The sequence below is a fragment of the Podarcis bocagei genome (genome assembly GCF_964188305.1).
Source record: "Podarcis bocagei genome assembly, chromosome: 13".
In the NCBI taxonomy this organism is placed as follows: Eukaryota; Metazoa; Chordata; class Lepidosauria; order Squamata; family Lacertidae; genus Podarcis; species Podarcis bocagei.
Genome location: NC_138138.1, coordinates 40,805,999 through 40,823,868, shown reverse-complemented (window position 1 = coordinate 40,823,868; position 17,870 = coordinate 40,805,999). Strand labels below are relative to the sequence as shown.

At 45.7% G+C, this 17,870-nt stretch overlaps 1 protein-coding gene across 3 annotated transcripts in view; it reads right to left on the bottom strand.

Annotated features, from left to right (window-relative positions):
* Positions 1–17,870, bottom strand: part of ITGAL (integrin subunit alpha L) — a 48,445-nt gene that overhangs the window by 14,582 nt on the left and 15,993 nt on the right. Inside the window, exons 2-16 of one of the 3 annotated variants that reach the window (XM_081165824.1) lie at positions 16,169–16,286; positions 14,522–14,616; positions 13,841–13,905; positions 13,064–13,178; positions 10,195–10,325; positions 9,593–9,738; positions 8,194–8,338; positions 7,586–7,736; positions 5,669–5,736; positions 5,073–5,205; positions 3,259–3,407; positions 2,979–3,116; positions 2,666–2,869; positions 1,727–1,857; positions 1,036–1,196 (exon numbers count right to left, since the gene is read on the bottom strand). In XM_081165824.1, the coding sequence (XP_081021950.1) occupies positions 1,036–1,196; positions 1,727–1,857; positions 2,666–2,869; positions 2,979–3,116; positions 3,259–3,407; positions 5,073–5,205; positions 5,669–5,736; positions 7,586–7,736; positions 8,194–8,338; positions 9,593–9,738; positions 10,195–10,325; positions 13,064–13,178; positions 13,841–13,905; positions 14,522–14,616; positions 16,169–16,286 (1,950 nt within the window). Of the gene's footprint in view, positions 1–1,035; positions 1,197–1,726; positions 1,858–2,665; positions 2,870–2,978; positions 3,117–3,258; positions 3,408–5,072; positions 5,206–5,668; positions 5,737–7,585; positions 7,737–8,193; positions 8,339–9,592; positions 9,739–10,194; positions 10,326–13,063; positions 13,179–13,840; positions 13,906–14,117; positions 14,232–14,412; positions 14,438–14,521; positions 14,617–16,168; positions 16,287–17,870 lie in introns of those variants that run through there. The other 2 variants (XM_081165826.1, XM_081165825.1) reach the window with 2 other exon arrangements.

Sequence of the window (17,870 nt, the reverse complement as noted above, 5' to 3'; positions counted from 1 at the left end):
AAAAATAAAAACAATCAGTGTACCAGTAATTGAAGACCCCCGCTGAAAGGAACCGCAAGTCCAGTTATGGGGCTATTCATCAAGAATGCTCCTGCTGCACTAAACAGAAAGCACTGAAAAGAGCACAAGCAGCGAAGAGGATGCTTTGAAATCAAGGCACAGCAGTTCTTAAAGGCCTTGCAGTGCTCTGCCAGTCAAACAGCAGAGCAAACTGGTCCTTTTTTATGACACCTGTCTGTCTCAAGAGACAGTGGAGTGGGCCACCAGAGATGAAGTCCATTGCATTAGCAGCATCAAAGTGACCTCCCTGGAGCATAGGTCTGGGCAGTATGTATGGAAGTCCTGGGCTGCCCAGACAACAAGACCCCTCTTGGCCTCGCTGATGTGGTCCAAAGGAAAGCACAGCAAGATGTTTGGCACCAGCTTGGCAGCAGGAGTTGCCAGAAGGAGGTATACAAGTGCTGTCTGTTTTAGGGACTCCACTCTGGATTTGTGTAGGGTTTACTCCTTAGCCTTAGGCTCAGTGTTTCCCTTCTCCTAAATGGGCTACATTCCCAGCTTGATGAGTCCTATCTGCCCCTCACTTCCCTCCACAGCACATGCAGAAACCGCCTTCCTGGCAACAGGACCCACTGTTAGTCTCATCCTCTCCATCCGCTGGAGCCTGTCTTTGCATGCAAGGGAAGTAAACTGGTACTGCAGTTGCAAATTTTAAGTGGAACAATAATCACTACCAATTGGTCTGGGAAAAACGAGAGGACAACACAGAAAATGCTGGGATGCAATGGCTTGGTGAGGCCATTGTCTGAATTCTGTATAAAAGGCGAGAGAGGTGAACAAAAGGTACCAATTTCAGACAGAACAGCTAGTGTGGAATATGTGGGCTACTCTTTGGGGAAAGGGAGCTACTGTGGGAACAGGTTATGCCTCAGCCCCCAGGTCAGTCCTCTATGCTGCAGATGTGGGTGATGAATACTCCCCTGGACAGCAGGATTAGGCTCAAGGCAAGGTCCACGATTCCCTGGTAACCCTCACCTTGGTAGTGCTTGGTGGCCAAGCTAGTGCTGAAGCAGATGCTGAGGTCGACCACCAGATTCTTCCAGGTGCTGGCATCACCCAGACACTCCACATCTTCCCGTGGGATTTCCTTGGGCGAGGAGTGCACCTTTGTCACCACGGTAATGATGGGTCTGGAGCTGCAGGAACCGGAGATGGCAACTTGGGTTGTTGTTTTATTTAAAAGAAATGTTTATGTCCTGGCTTTGGGGCTCCCAAGGTGAGGACAGTCATTAGATTTGGAGCAAGGGGTCACCAGCATGCTGATGATGAACCCCCGCCAGCTCTGCAACATCTGAATCAGGGTAGATGGTGCATGTCCTAAACTGGTACCTGGATGGGGGTAAATAAACTGCAAATGAATTCAGTGGGGACTGAGCCCTATTTTCCTCATAGAGCAACAATTCCCAGAGTGGTTTTAACAATCAATTCCTCTTCCGAGGGAACTCTGATAATTGTAGCTTTGTGAGGGGACTAGGAGTCTCCTAACAAATCTCAGAACCCTTAACAAACTACATTTCCCAGGCTTCTCTGGCTCTGACATGGTGTTAGATTGAAGGCAACAGGTTGCCTCTGACAGAAAATGAAAAAGCTTAATTGATTACTGATTGGACTCCTCAGCTGCTCTCTGGGAGAGTGCAAGAGTCTTGGTTCTCGCAGAGCCACTCACCGAAGCACCACAACCTTCCCCAGAGCTCCCACTGCAATGTCGGTGAGGCCATCTCCATTGAGGTCTCTCTTTCCATGGATAGACTGTCCAAAGAAGACCAAGCCAGGAGAAATTCTGGCTCCTGAAATTCTCTGTGGGAGAGAAATTCAGGAGGACAAACAGATCAAATACAAGCCAAAAGAAACTTAATGACTGGTGCTAATTTGTATGAGTTTTTGGCATCAGCTAAAGCAGGGCTGGGAGAACGCGGACCTCCCACACCCTGCACAGTTGAGGTTTGACAGTTCAATAACCTGGCATTGCAATATGTCAAATGACATACAGTGGTACCTCGGGTTACATACGCTTCAGGTTACAGACACCGCTAACCCAGAAATAACACCTCGGGTTAAGAACTTGGCTTCAGGATGAGAACAGAAATCTGCTCCAGCAGCGCAGTGGCAGCGGGAGGCCCCATTAGCTAAAGTGGTGCTTCAGGTTAAGAACAGTTTCAGGTTAAGAACAGACCTCCAGAATGAATAAAGTACTTAACCTGAGGTATCATTGTACTGTGATCGACAGGTGGGCAAACTCAAAGAGGCTCGCCAACCCTGATCCTGAGTGCTGCAGGCTTCCCTACCCTAACTCTGAAGGCTCCCAAGATTCCGCACTCTTTCCCCTCCCAATTAAAACCAAGGACACACATTGCTGTCGTGTGTGTGCGCACACACCCTCCCCCCAAAGTTTATTTTTAGAATGTGAACCTTTAAGAATTACCCCACCTCCATGGTTCTGTGCGAGTCCCTGTGCTGAGAAAGAGCATTTAGTGAAAGTAGGAGGAAGGCTCCTTGGTGGGCAGAGGAGCATTTCATTACTAACATTCCTTCATTTCCTGTGGCGGTTCTCTCACCCTCACGGCACATGGGCATGCCAGTTAGTGCTGTAGCCCTATTTGGTTACCTGGCTGTACTGCATCTGCAGGGTCTTCTCGTTTCCATTGTAGATGTAGATAGCACCTTTCTCATCGTCTTCTGAGGGGGCTCCGACAGCCACATCCCTCAGTCCATCTCCACTGATATCTGACAGGTCTGTGATGGCCGCTCCAAACCTGCCCAAGGGGTATCCTGGATCCCCAGTCAGCTCCCCCTGGCAAACAAGAGTACCCTGGAAAGAGAGGTGCCCTTGAAAGGCTGCTGTCTTTCAAAACCACTGATTCTGTGACACAACGCGGGATTCCTGCACAGGTGCACAGGACACACACAGCTCTGCTCACCTGCTTCCAGGTGTAGACATAAACCCGGCCCCCTCTCATCTCTGTGAAATACTGAGGGGCTCCAACAAGGAGGAGGTCTGTTTCCTTATCGCCATCTATGTCCACAGAGCAGAGCGCTGCCCCAAAATATGATCCGATCTGCAAAAGAAATATTTAAACATCCAGGGTGAAAGGGGTGGCCTTACTGGGGGGCCATAATCATCCTTTTGCCTCATTCCTGGCATCAAAGTTGACCAGAATGTCCGGACCCTCCCAGCAATAGGAGCCCTGTTTTCTTCACCTGCTGCCCTGGAATGTCCTGCTTTAATGTCCAATTGGTTGTGCTGGAGTTGACCTCAAATATGAGGACTCTTCCCACATGTTGATATCGAGGGGCACCAGCAGCATAGAGCTCTCTCTGTTGATGCTGTAGAAATTTCAGTGCATACCCTGAAAAGAAAAGAAAAGAACCATCAGGTGGCGATACCAAAAAAAAAGAAGGTGTAGACTAGGGGCATTTCTACACAACACACACACTGCCCTGCGTTTTGCAACACAGAGATCTAGAAACTTGCTAAGAGCTCTCAGAAACTTAAGTTCAGAGCAAGCCCAGCATCTCTAACCACCCCAGCTCTGGATGGTCAAGTCTTGCTTACAACGTGCAAAAAAGCAATGAAGCTTTCTCCCCTATCAGATCCATGAATCTTGTGGAAGATGGGAGAAAGCGAGCTTCTTTAGGCCCCCTGTGATCAGAGAGGGGGCCAAGAGCCTCAGAGGAAAAGGAACCTGTTGTCAAAAGGCACTTCCCCCCCACCAGCTGAGGCCAAAAGGCGCTCAAAGTCTGCCCCACCCACCCCACTTCCTCACAACAAAACAATTACCGGCTATGTATTCCTTTCTCCCTTCCTCCTCCATTTGCCCAAGATACCCTTGACTTTTCGTTAATTTGAGATTAACTTAGGGGTCAGCAAACTTTTTCAGCAGGGGGCCGGTCCACTGTCCCTCAGACCTTGTGTGGGGCCAGACTATATTTTGGGGGGCGGGATATGAACAAATTCCTATACCCCACAAATAACCCAGAGATGCATTTTAAATAAAAGCACACTTCTACTCATGTAAAAACACCAGGCAGGCCCCACAAATAACCTAGAGATGCATTTTAAATAAAAGGACACATTCTACATTTCTACTCATGTAAAAACACGCTGATTCCCGGACTATCAACGGGCTGGATTTAGAAGGCGATTGGGCCAGATCCGGCCCCCAGGCCTTAGTTTGCCTACCCATGGATTAACCCTTAGGTATTGGTAAAAGCCCGAGGCATCCTACTATTATGAGTTGGGGTGGGGTGGGGTCAGTCTGCGGCAAGTTCAATGGGAGAGTTACTGCTGTGAGCCCCTCCACCCTTTCTTCAAGTTGTATATACGTGTAAATAAAGTCATATGTCTTAAAGACACCATAGTCTCTACTGAGCTTCATTCCAAGGAGACCAAGCCCTGGGTAAATTCTGGGAACCTCTAGAGTCTCTTACTGCTTAGCGATCAGGGTGGTGCGTAACACTGCACTGACGTGCAAGTTATGCTGTCACTGTTGTAACTGCATTTCACGTTTCTGGTCTTAATTGATAATTTTACAAATACCAAAACCCACAATTGTCTAGAACAGGGAGGGGAAATCTCTGGCCCCCACAGACTTAATTAAGCCTGGCAGGAGCCCTAATTTGGCCCATGTGGCATTTCCCTCCAAAAAAACCCCCACTCTCCTGCCCTGCTCCATCACATGTGACATCAGCCGGGAGGCAGGTGAAGGCGTGGCCTTCACTTTCATGTGTGTTTCAATAAGAAATGCACTTAGAAGGCACCGCTGGAAGGTTGGCGGCCTTCTCTTTCCCCCACCGCTGGACTACCTTGGAGGAAGGTCAGGTTGGCTGCCAACTCTATGTAGGAAAAATAACTGTCCATAGGAAAGATAGCTATATACAGCCCTGTTCAGAAAAACAAACAAAAAACCCCACACAACACATATGTGCTCGGTGCACAGAGCTGGAAAATAAAGGCCCAGTTAATGGGGGAGATGGTGCAGAGGCCCAGAGAAAGGAAGGCCTTCTCTACTCACCCAAGTAGGCGCCTTCCATCTCCTTCCTGACTGAGGGAGTCGTGATGAACTTTTCACTGGCCAAACCCTTCTGCTGTTCTAGCAGGCCCCCTGCCCAGTTGTCAGCACCCACAGCACCCAAGACCACCCGGCCCTGCCATAGGGGAGAGAGACATGGAGAGAAAAAGGAAGAAAGAAACAATTTCAATATCAATGCTTAGGAGACACGTTTTCAGCAACACTTCTAAGCAGAGATTTTTTATCCCATTCATCATCCGTACTGGATTTAGCATATGCCGCTCTTTTTAATTGTTGATATATAAGCAACTGTTTTATTTTATGCTTTTTAACATATTGCAAAATGGCTTTGAGATGCTTTGCAGGAAGCCATTCAGAAATGGAAATGGAAATAAATAGTGGCACCGGACATTACCCTGCAGGATGCAATCCCTACATGAGTTTGCCAGGGAGTGATCTCCCAATCAGCTCAGTAGGACCTACTGCTGAGCAGGTACCTACAAAAGGATTTATTTTAATTTATTTGTTCCAGAAGTTTATGCTCCGTTTTTCAAAGCAGATTGCACCAAGAGGCACTGTGTTCCACAGTTCTGGCTCACCTGGGATATGTCAGCACTGAGTCCACTCGATGACAACTCCAGGTGGAACGAGCCAGTATCACTGGTACCTGTAATGTACACAGATTGGGTGGGGTAGGTGGGGGACAGAGAGAGATGTATTTGTATAAAAAATGAGAGGCACAAATACAAGATGGGTGACACCTGGCTTGAGAGCAGTACATGTGAAAAGGATCTAGGAGTCTTGGTTGACCACAAACTTGACAGGAGCCAACAGTGTGACGCGGCAGCTAAAAAAGCCAATGCAATTCTGGGCTGCATCAATAGGAGTATAGCATCTAGATCAAGGGAAGTAATAGTGCCACTGTATTCTGCTCTGGTCAGACCTCACCTGGAGTACTGTGTCCAGTTCTGGGCACCACAATTCAAGAAGGACACTGACAAACTGGAACGTGTCCAGAGGAGGGCAACCAAAATGGTCAAAGGCCTGGAAACAATGCCTTATGAGGAACGGCTAAGGGAGCTGGGCATGTTTAGCCTGGAGAAGAGGAGGTTAAGGAGTGATATGATAGCCATGTACAAATATATAAAAGGATGCCACATAGAGGAGGGAGAAAGGTTGTTTTCTGCTGCTCCAGAGAAGCGGACACGGAGCAATGGATCCAAACTACAAGAAAGAAGATTCCACCTAAACATTAGGAAGAACTTCCTGACAGTAAGAGCTGTTTGACAGTGGAATTTGCTGCCAAGGAGTGTGGTGGAGTCTCCTTCTTTGGAGGTCTTTAAGCAGAGGCTTGACAACCATATATCAGGAGTGCTCTGAAGGTGTTTCCTGCATGGCAGGGGGTTGGACTCGATGGCCCTTGTGGTCTCTTCCAACTCTATGATTCTATGATTCTATGTATAAACCTCCCACCGCAGATGGGGCTGAGATTCAGCTGCTTCAACTGAGGATCTGCAAACAATTCTGCTTGTCCCATTCTTTCTAAGAACAGGTTTTCCCTTTCCCTCCCTGCTTCCCCCCATAAAACCCACTCTTTAGTGCTAAATCAGTACAAACAGCAATCTGCCAAAAAACCCACCAATGGCCACTTGTTCCAATTCAGCACTAAACTGTGGGTTTTCCTGGGGGAAAGTGGCAGGACAAACGGAAGTGTGGATGAGCTCTGAGAAAGTACAACTATGGGGTACAGGAAACTGAGTAGTGGAATTGTGAACAGGTGACCGAATTTAGTAGATAATGACTGAACTTCACCACCACTGCATGCAGATGGTGAGTGTGGCTCTCTGAGCATGGTCAGAGTACACTCACCTCACTGCCAGGTTACCCCAGCAAGTGCGCAAGCAAAATGAGTGAACAGGGTGGCTTCTAGTTCAGAGAGTCCATCTGTCTTTTGGACAGGTTGGTGGCCTGCAACCTCACTTCCCAAAATTAATCTCTGCCACCAGGTGATGCCCACAGGATCTTTTCCACAGATATGCCCATATGGTTCATGGGACCACCTGAACCAATCCCTGAGGGTATGTGCTGGACAGCTGGACCACAGGGGGCGGCCCCAAGAGACAGTGCTGGGTTTACACACAAGCAAAGTAAATTACAGTTCAGGGTCTCAGATATGTGGCCTCTAAATACCGAAACAAAAAACAAAAAATCTGCATTTCAAGTTGTACACAATTGGTTAAAAATAAAAGAACAAAACCCATTTCTTTTTGGTAATGCTATAGAGCCTTTTAAATTTGATACAGGGCTGCAGCGTGTCTTAATCTGGCCTTGCCCACAAAAGTTCCAGATCGACCAGTACTCTGCTGGTGAGCTTTGGGTGCTTGTTAAGATATCGTTTTGAAAGACAGGGTTCCCTACCATTCCCTCTTCTCCATCCCATCCAACCCAACCCAACCCAACCCAACCCAACCCAACCCAACCCAACAAGTGACTAATCCATGAACCCAAATAAACACCTTCAATCGCATAGATCTTAGACTGGAGGTCGTTGAAGCTGCCTCTGAGCTCCTCAAAAGTGGCCAGCACCTTCACAAACTGGTCTGTGGGTTCTGAGGCAATTTCCCGGAGATTATCCTGAGCTTCTTTGGTGTTAAAATAATGCCCAATCTGGAGAGACAAGGAAGGACCAGATGAGGCAAACCAAGGTAGGACTTGGCAGTGGGGAGTCTATACAGGTGTCCGCCGCTCCCCGCCCCCCACTTATGCTTGATCAACTCATGCGCGGCCGCATATACGTGCAGCGCTGGGAATTAAATAATTTAATTCAAATGCAGAAATGGTGGGAATGTGATAGAGAGTCCTTGGGACTGGTGAGAAGACCCTCCCCGGAGCCCGAACAGGATGTCAGTGAGGGCGGAGGAAGCCCCAAATAGACTGGAGGCACAGCAAGGCTCTGTTTGCGCTGCTCAGCCTCCTCACCTAACAGCTGATGTGTGGGGTAGCGCAGCCGCCACAGCCGCTTTCCTGTACCTCCTCCAGCCTCCTGCTGGCTGTTTTCTGTTTAGGCCTTGGAGAACTTAAGCACTATCCTGCAAGGCTGAGACACAACTCCTAGGTACTTTACCCCAATGGCAAGGCGCAAGATGCCTTTTTTCTTGGCAGAGGCTATGACCCCATTGTCACTATCTGAGGCAACTCCATCGGTGATGATGATTATCACTTTGTTAGATCCTTTCCGCATGCCGCGCTCGGGAATGAAAACTTGATCCCTGCCATCAGTAAACAAGGAAATAGTTATTTTCTGGACCAAGGCAAATCCTTTGAAAACATGGATTCCCAAACTGTGGTCTGTAAGGTTCACCCAGGTGGTCCATGGCATGTCCACATTAAGTATTCATATTGATTTTTAACTGAGTTGTTGTTGCTGCTTTTATTTATTGTATAAGGAATTTTTACTGATTTTCAACAAGGTATAAGCAAAACACAGAGTTTCCCCTGCTTCCCTCCAACTCCCTCCAGAACAAAAGATTAATTTCTCAAATTTTGCCACAAGCTTTCTTGTCGGTGCCAGTCATCAGAATATTAATTTGAGTGTCTTATAAAGCTTCTTTTATTTATCACGCTGCACTGTATTGTACTACGATTTGAATCTTATGGAATCAGAATGCAGGAGAAGGTGGGCATATTGGGTGACTTACATCCAGGCCTCTTTTTATAAAAGTCAAAAGCGGTCCCCACCCTCCAAACCCAAGACAGCGTTCTGAGAACACACTATAAACACCAAGAACATAAAACAGGGATAAGCCCTGAGAATGCAAATAGAATTTAAAATATTCGTTTAGTTTAAAATTTCCCTTAATGATTAGCACTAATATAAGTCAGGACTCTCCTGAGTTTGTTTGTTTGTTTGTTTGTTTGTTTTTTGCCGCTAGTGCAAATAAAGCTACCCTAGAGCTGAAGGACTTAATCCAGCAGCCATCTTGTTTTATAATCCTCTGGCTGTCCTTGTAAGGAGGCCTGAAGGGGAAGAATACACTTAATCCTTGGTAAATTATATAAAGGACAGTATAAAATATAGTGCACGGCATCTTCTGCTGGGCCTGTTCTGCATTCGCAAAAATGTTCCTTTACTTGCCTACTATAAAGTCTACCAGCCAAATATTCAATAGACATAGTCTGAAATCTAAGCTGGGTAAAAGCATGCCCTGCAGCAGGAATAAGGCTGATTCCTGTATGCATTTTATGTTTATGGCTGCAAAGAACAGTAAAATCTGAACCTGAAACAGCCTATAGTTAGTGGCGGCACTTCTCTGCTACTGCTATGCCTTATGATGGTACTCTACAACCGATGGTATCTGCTCACTGTCATGATAGAGTTGGGGGGCTATGCTCCAAGGCAGGTTCTTAGTTTATGTATCTCTTGTCAAAGGACACATAATCCCATGATCTGTTACAGCCCACTCCCTCCATCCCAAAGGGCCCCATTCCCGACTTTGCCAGCCACTGAAAGCAACGCTACTCACACCACACATCTGATGGCCTTGAAGGTGTTCGTAATGCCTTTCATATGTGTCACTCCTTTCAAGAGTGCTCGAGGGTTGGGATTTCTTGTATAATCATTGAAATCAAACTCAATTTTGGGTGAGCTCGAAAACTGCACAGCAGCAAACTGGAAGGGAAGAGCAGAAAGAGTGAATCATTGTGGCAAAACAGTAATGCAAAACAAGCTAACCCTTTTTGCCCAGGCTGAAGGATGAAGGTGTACTACTAAGGACCACAGACATCGACCTGGTTCACAAGTAACACTAAACCATGGTTTGCTTAAGACAGCCTTTCTCAACCTGTGGGTCCCCAGATGTTGTTGAATTACAACTCCCATCACCCCTAGCTAGCAAGGCCAGAGCTCAGAGATGATGGGAGTTGTAGTCCAACAACATCTGGGGACCCACAGGTTGAGAACCGCTGGCTTAAGACATTGCTTGTTTAACAAACCACAAGTTAACTGTGAGTTGTCCCACAGTCGATCAAACAAAACTATGGCTCACTTCTCCAAAGTTTGCTTTGTTTTTCCAGCTGCTCAAAGCCCTGGGCTGTGACCCTCTGGTGTCCGACAAGTATATCTTACATGTACAGTGCTGTTGTATAGTCCGTCCATCACACCAATCATAAATTCCGTAATGTTGCTGAAATCCTTATTTTTCATGCTTTCTGACCCGTCGAAGAGAAACACCAGGTCCACATTCCCTTTCAAGCACTCTATGGGACGAATGGGGAGATTGGTTATAGTCTAGACGGAAATATGGGCAGGGAAGGAATGGTTTATTAAACTATGGGAACTGCTAACTTCAAGTAAAATTACCTGGATGCTTTGGGTTCAACCAGGGAAAAAGAAAATAAATTGATTTCAAGCAAGAATGGGCAATGTTTAAAGAACTACTGTTCCAAAATTGGTTGGTTATATCTTATTGCAATTTTATAATATATGAATATGATTCTTCATAAACAGAATAGTATAAATATATAAATAAAATGATCCAGTTAATACCTTCTCCCTATTAGCTATATTAAATACATGAAGTAAGTTGGTATTCCTTTTTCTCTCTCTTTATTGTTTATGCATTGATACTCCGGAATTATAGTATTTAAAATTTACTCATAACTGGGGGGGGGGCACTAGGGGCGCCTTGGAAGATGGCGGATATTGACATCTATCCAGCTCGCATGAGGTAATTAGAGGCTGATTATGGGGAGTATATCAGTCTCCCTTCATCTCTCCAGGGAGGAGAGATGCTGTTTTCACCTGCTGTTGCCATAAATCACCCCCGAGTTTGGAAGAAGGAGGGGGTGAGGCACTGGGTGCACAACCCTCGGCGGGTCTCGGAACTCCTCCGAAGCTGCTTCCAGGTGCGAAACTAGTTGCGTTACTTAAAAGGGGAAAAAATTGGCAAAGATAATGCACATGCTTCAAGAGAGGCAGGAGGTTTTTATCTGCTAATAATTTTACCACTGAAAGGAATAAGACTGAGACGGACTGAGATGGAAGATTACATCAAAGCACTGCAGATATGGTATGTGGATTGGAATGCCGGAACTAAGGGGGGGGACTTTTTATTTCTTTTGCTCTATGTGATTACTAATAACCCTCCCTCTGAAGATAATAATAATAATAATATAATAATAATATCTTTATTGTCATTGCCCCCTCTCGGGGACAACGAAATTACTTGGCTGCTCCATCCACCCAGGTAGGCACTCCACGCAAAATCAAAACAACTATAAAAACACTAGTTAAAACAATACAGTATAATACAGCAAGGAAGATTAGATGACTTTCAAAGTCCAGGCTTCCCATTCAGGGCCGAGATCGCTCTGGAGAAGAAGCTGTTCTTAAGACGGCTCGTTCTTGTCTGCATCGTCCTGTATCTCCGTCCCGACGGCAGGAGCTCGAAGAGACAGTGACCAGGATGTGATGGATCTTTTACTATGTCCAGTGCCTTCCTATGGCACCTTGTGGCATAAATCTGCTCTAAGGTGGAGAGTGGGCAGCCAACAATGCTCTCTGCTGCCTTAACAACTCTGCACAACCCCAACCTGTCCCGGGTAGTACAGCTTCCGTACCACACACATAAGCCATAAGTGAGCACGCTGTCAATGGCACAGTGATAGAAGGCAAGCAGCAGTTTCTGCGGAAGATGGTTTTTCCTTAGAATTCTCAAAAAGTACAGTCTCTGCTGCGCCGTCACAGAAATTAATTGCAAATGGGACTAAAAATGAATTGTGTGGGAATAACTATGAACTTAAAGGTTTTACTCTGTGAAGGATTTGGAAAGAAGAAGGGCTCTCTCTTATGACGCAGCAAGAATGGAGACTTGATAAGAGACCTGTGTTGCTGGAGTTGGTCTTGGGGAGGGCGAGCCGAAGATATATTATTTTCAAGGAGATTGTGAACTGGAAGTGGCAGCCCTCCTGGAAACAGACTAATTTACGATGCAACAGGTCGGAAAAGCTAAAGAGCAAGCTTTTAGACTGTATTTCATCGGAACGACAAAAATGGCGATTACTCGCTCGAGTGGAAAGGACTGTTGGATGAGAGTGATTTATGAGAGAGCAGCACAAAGCCCACACAGAAACATAAATAAGACTGTTTTTTTCAACCCACTTGCGGAGTAACTCAGAGGAGAATGAAAAGGAATATGAGCAATGACAAGTATTGAGAAGAGGAGACTGGAAACATCATTCTTAATATGGAAGAAGAACAAATATTCGAGGATTGGACTCCTGCCAATCAAGAAGCATGGGTACCCCCCACAAAAAATTATAATTTGGAAAACAATTGGATTATATGATATGTATTGTTATAATTTGGACTAATTGATTTGATGTGTTTAATTTGGTAATATGAAACTTAATAAAAATTATTTTAAAAAAAATTTACTCATAACCTCATGGTATTTGTAAAGAGTGTAATTCTTTGTTTGCTTGTGTCCATTTCAATACTTGCATTTTCAATGTATTGGGATATGCATATCTATATACAAACAAACAACCAAGCAAATAAACAAGAGGGAAGTTGCAAATAAGTGTTGAGACTCGGGCTTGCCTGGCAAGAGAGCTGGCAATTGGGTGAGGAGATTTCCTGTGTCCAAACAGGAATATTAAGAAACAAGAAACTGCTTCTTAATAGTCCATCGAGGAAAGGCTAGGAAGAGGTTGAGGTATTGTTTCACCTTTTAACCTAGCTCTTCTCTGAAAGGAACTTTGCAAGTTGCATTCCTAAGAAACAATGCTCACACTTTAGAAGTTGTTCTCTAAAGACGGAACTAATGGCTAAAGAACGAAAGATGGAACTATTTTATTTAAAAATAAAATAATAGAAGCTTCTTCTGACTTTCCAACCTTTGCTTAACCTGAGAATTTTCTGGGTGAAGGTTTCATAGGCTGCACCCTCCCCCACTGTGAGATCTGCTCAGGGTGAAGGGACATTTTCTCCTTACTTTGGTATCCGGTCTTTATGCTCTCTGGGTTGCGCAGTTTGGCATCAAACAAATAGCAGATCCCGCTCAGGTAAAGATTTTTGTCACAATGCTCTGCGAGTCCCGGCCCACATGCCTGCAGGGGAGGAAGTTTCAAGTAACAGGTGAAAAATAAATATTAAAAAGAGTAAGCGATTAGATGGCATTAGATAGGGACAAGGAAAGTTCTGGAACAAGGGAAGTCCATAGCCGGATGAATGGAGAAGGGGGGTTCTGGAACTCTCCAGAAGTAACCGAATAGAGCAGAACTCTGTGGCCACCAAAGATAGATAGCGCCACCAAGATTGAAGGGGTTTCCCAGGTGGAAGATTATGGACAGCAGAGCTGAAGTCTGAGCTGATTCCCAGAGAAATTCTCCTACACAGGCCTTAAGTGACACAAACAGGAGTTGCATAAAAGCACTTCCCATTGCAATTTGGGGTTTGCACCTAAGGCACCAAAATGTCTCTGGGGGCAACCCTGGTCTCCTTTGGGAGGGAAGTAAATTTAATAAACAGTAAGGATTCTTGAGACTCTCATCATAAGAGTCAAATGAATCTTGGAAACACAGGGCTGTACTCAACTAACATTTTTCCTCAGAGCAGGCTCACTACAATGAATTGTCATGACTGGCTTGGGTTGATTAATTTTAACGGGCCGCCTCTGAATAAAAGTGAGTTGAATACGACCCAAAGACTCTGTGCCCAGTTTATGTTGCTCAAATTCACCACCCTAAAAGCAATTCCAGCCCAGACTCACAATCATCTTCGACCCTCGAACGTCACTTGCCAGGGTCATGCCAAGGTGGGACACCCCGGAGCCCCCTGCAAAGAGACATCGAGGTCAGATGGATCCGTGCCAAATGAGACACACTCAATGTAGACCCTGCAGATCTGTAGCCATTCCCCCTGCCCCCTAGATAGCTGCACAGGCCTAAAAGCCAGTCAGGACCCCCCACCCCTCACACACACCAAGGCAAAATGGCCGCCATTTGAACAGGCCACCAGGGACAGTTAGGGAATCTCCCTAGAACCACCTCTGACATGCAGATTCTGGAGCATTTCCTCAATTCTTGTGGCATAATTCTTGTAAAGTGGTGGAAGCTCACTGAGGACTTTCTATTCAGGGTCTGCAACAGGGGTGGGGAACCATGAGGTGCATTTGGCACCTCATGGTTGGGTGCCAAATGCAGCCCCCCAAGTTACTCTTTCTGGCCCTCATGATGACTCTCCTCAGGCCACAACCGCTCCTCAGCCACACCTCCTACTGGCCCTGCTCCACATCTAACTTGAGCTTTTTTGCCTGGCTGGAATATGCCCTTCAACTCTGACCTGGCCTCATGCTTGCCTGTATGGTGGATGGAGAGGAAAGGTAAAACACACATTAATCACTCTGGAAATTTGCCTAAATGGGCCAGCATCCTAGTGTCCCACAACTCACCGTCAAGCGGGACGTTTTCACATGTGTCGCTCTGCATGTTACATTGGTATACTTTGCCTGTGGAGTTCTGCTCACCGGGGGCTCCCACAATGATCCTGACAAGAATTAATAGCAGGTGTTATGTAAAGATTTAACCTTTAAGCTGCAGTTCCCAAAGTATGCCTTTAACAGCATAATGACAGGCAGAAATCAGGCAGACAAACTTTTTTTTTCTGGAGTGGCAATGAAACAATGCAGGGAAGCTGCACCATCTGAATTTCTGCCTGCCACACAGCTCTTAGGGAGGCTCCTATCCATTAAAAAAGGGACCAGCCTTCCCTCCTCTTCCCTCCCACCCCCTGCTACAACTTTTCATTCTCACTTCTTGAAAAACACTGTGCAAAAAATAACACAGAGTTCAAAAAAAGGGGAACAGGTTGGGAGTGCCCCCCTCAAAAAAAACCCCAACGAAACCAAACAGGATGTGAACTTTCCACTCAGTCACAGAATATAAATCCAGAATAGTGAAAGTCGAAGTCACATGTATGGGATTCCTCTTTTCCCAGGCAAAAATGTTGTAGTGTGCTTTGTGCCGTGCTGTCAGTGGGGGTTTCTCACTTTGGGCAACTAAGGCACCACCCTAGATGAATCCTGTGCCCCCTCGGTCCTCCACAATGCTTCCATGTTCAGTTGCAGAGAGTGGAGGCTTCACTCTCCAGCTTTTCCCCGTCAATATTCTCAAATCAGCCAATCCGCTCTTTTAAATTCCTAGCCAAAAGGAAACGATCACTATAGCCGGGATCCCACCTACTGTCTCCATGGAAGAAACAGAGCAAATGCATCAGTAAAATATGTGATATGCTACCATTTTGCTAGGACATCTGGTCCCCAAGTACTTGAAAGTTTTGCCTCCCCACCCTATTTTCCCAGTTTAGGTAGTTGTGACACTTGAATATACATAGGGAAGCAGTTCAAATTGACGGAGGAGTCAGGGCAACGGCAACCCATAGCCAATCACAATGCTTTAAAATTCCTTCCCTCCAATAAAAAAGGATTCACACGAGGGTGTCCTAAAGTGTGGAATGCCTTTTGCTAAGAGACCAGCTAAGGCCATACCTGAAATTGCCAATTGTGTGGACATAGACTGCATCACTATATAATTTAATTACCAGGGGACACCAGACTTAGTTGCACCTGGGTGGTACTAGGAGTTTCTTGCTACTGTTTTGTACTTATCGCAGATAGACAATTAAGTTTTTGTTCGTCTTCCTGACTGATTCCTCCCTTTAAGCAAGTGTTCTACGACCTTAGGTCCCCGATGTTTGTTACGACTACAACTCCCATAATCCCCAGCCTGCTTAGTCAATTGTTAGGGATGATGGGAGTTGTAGTCCAACAACATATGGGTGACCCAGGGTTGAATAATGCTTCTGCAAGACATCCACAGCACCAACTTCTCTTTTGCCTTTCACAACAGCTTGATATTTGGACATTTAGCAGATGAAGCTTCCTGCTATTGGGATTTTTGTTTGGCGGGTGTTTGAAGCATTAAAAAAAACTATACGGGGGACTGGACGGCAACTGTAACCACTCATTTCCCACAGTTAGGAGAAACCCAATACAAAAATCCTTCACACACATCCCCTGGCATGTGGACTGGGGGATTACCTAGTGTCAGGGCCTTCTCCAAACTGCAGGACCTGATATCCAAACTGCTTGCTGACATTGGAGGAGAACAGGGCTACTGGAGAGGTGTCAATATTGTCTCCCAGCGATGGTGATGGACCTGTGGAAATAGGAGGTGCCATGTTTATTCAGAGTGGATGGAGTAAGAAGAAGCAGACCAGAAGTCATCTTCTTGTCATTTCCTACTGCATCTAAGTTTGCCAGCTAGCCAGGAGGAAAAGAGGCCTAGATTGTTCCTGTGCCCTAGATAGCAGTTTGATTTAATAAATCAGAAAGCAAAGTATTTCATTGCATGGAGATAAACATTGTTACCTAGTAATATCAGCAGGTCATGCTCCTGTTGAATGTACAAGAGCAGAGCAGAGTTGGTCAACTGACAACCCTAAACCACAGTTCAATTTCCTCCACAGGTCTGTGGGAAGAAGAGGTTGCACAATTGAAGTGGGTTTGGTGCTCTTGTGCAATAAACCCCTGTTTATTATTATTTTTGAGGTGAGGGAAGCAACAATAAAGTGCACTGTGAAGTGTGGAATGACAGTGATGTCATACAACCCGTGGAAACAAATCTGAATGCTCAATAAACAGCAATTCTCCATGCAAATTTTGTGCAAATAAATCAAGACAAATGCTTAAAAAAACAACAACAGGTTATCTGGAAGATGGAGTCAATTCTAAGCTTGACAACCTGACTGGGTCCATCAGACAGCAGCTGAATACACTGCAAGAAAAAGCTAGACCCCTTCTGCACTATACATTTAAAGCAGTATCGTACCACTTTAAAGAGTTAGGGCTACCCCCAAAGAACCCTGGGAACTGTGATCTGTTAAGGGTACTGAGGAGATTCCTGTTCCCCTCACAGAATTCCCTTGGGAGAGAGATTGATGGTTAAACCACTCTGAGACTTACAGTTCTGCGATGGGAGAATAGAACCTCTCAGAACCCTTAACAAACTACAGTTCCCAGGATTCTTAGGGGGGGCACCATGACTATTTAAAGTGGTATGATACTGCTTTAACTGCATAGTGCGGATGGGGCCCCAGATACAACAGGGCAGCCGCAAGGACTTAGGTACATTTAATTCCTTTCCATTCCCATTCGTTTCCCATTTCTGCTCCATTCACAAACTCAGCAGGAAGCGGTGGCCTATTTTTATCTGAAATGGAATGTGTCTGAGAAAGGTGGAAGCTCAACGGTGGAGCATTTGCTTTGCATGTACAAGGTCCCAGGCATCATCAGATAAGGCTGAGAGAGACTCCCTACCTGAAACCTTGGGAAACTGCTGCCAGTCAGTATAATTAATACAGTGGTACCTCTGGTTAAGAACTTAATTAGTTCTGGAGGTCCGTTCTTAACCTGAAACTGTTCTTAACCTGAGGTACCACTTTAGCTAATGGGGCCTCGTGCTGCTGCCGCCGCTCAATTTCTGTTCTCATCCTGAAGTAAAGTTCTTAACCTGAGGTACTATTTCTGGGTTAGCGGATTCTGTAACCTGAAGCGTCTGTAACCCAAGGTACCACTATACTGAGATAGGTGGACCAATGGTCTGGCTGTGTGTGTGTGTGGCCAAATCCTGCCCTCCCCTCCACACTGCTTTTTGTGTTTAAAAAAAATAATGCACCCCACTTGGGTTGTGCCTTCATTTTAAAAACACAGCTCCCTTGTTACATTCATTTTGATTATAAAA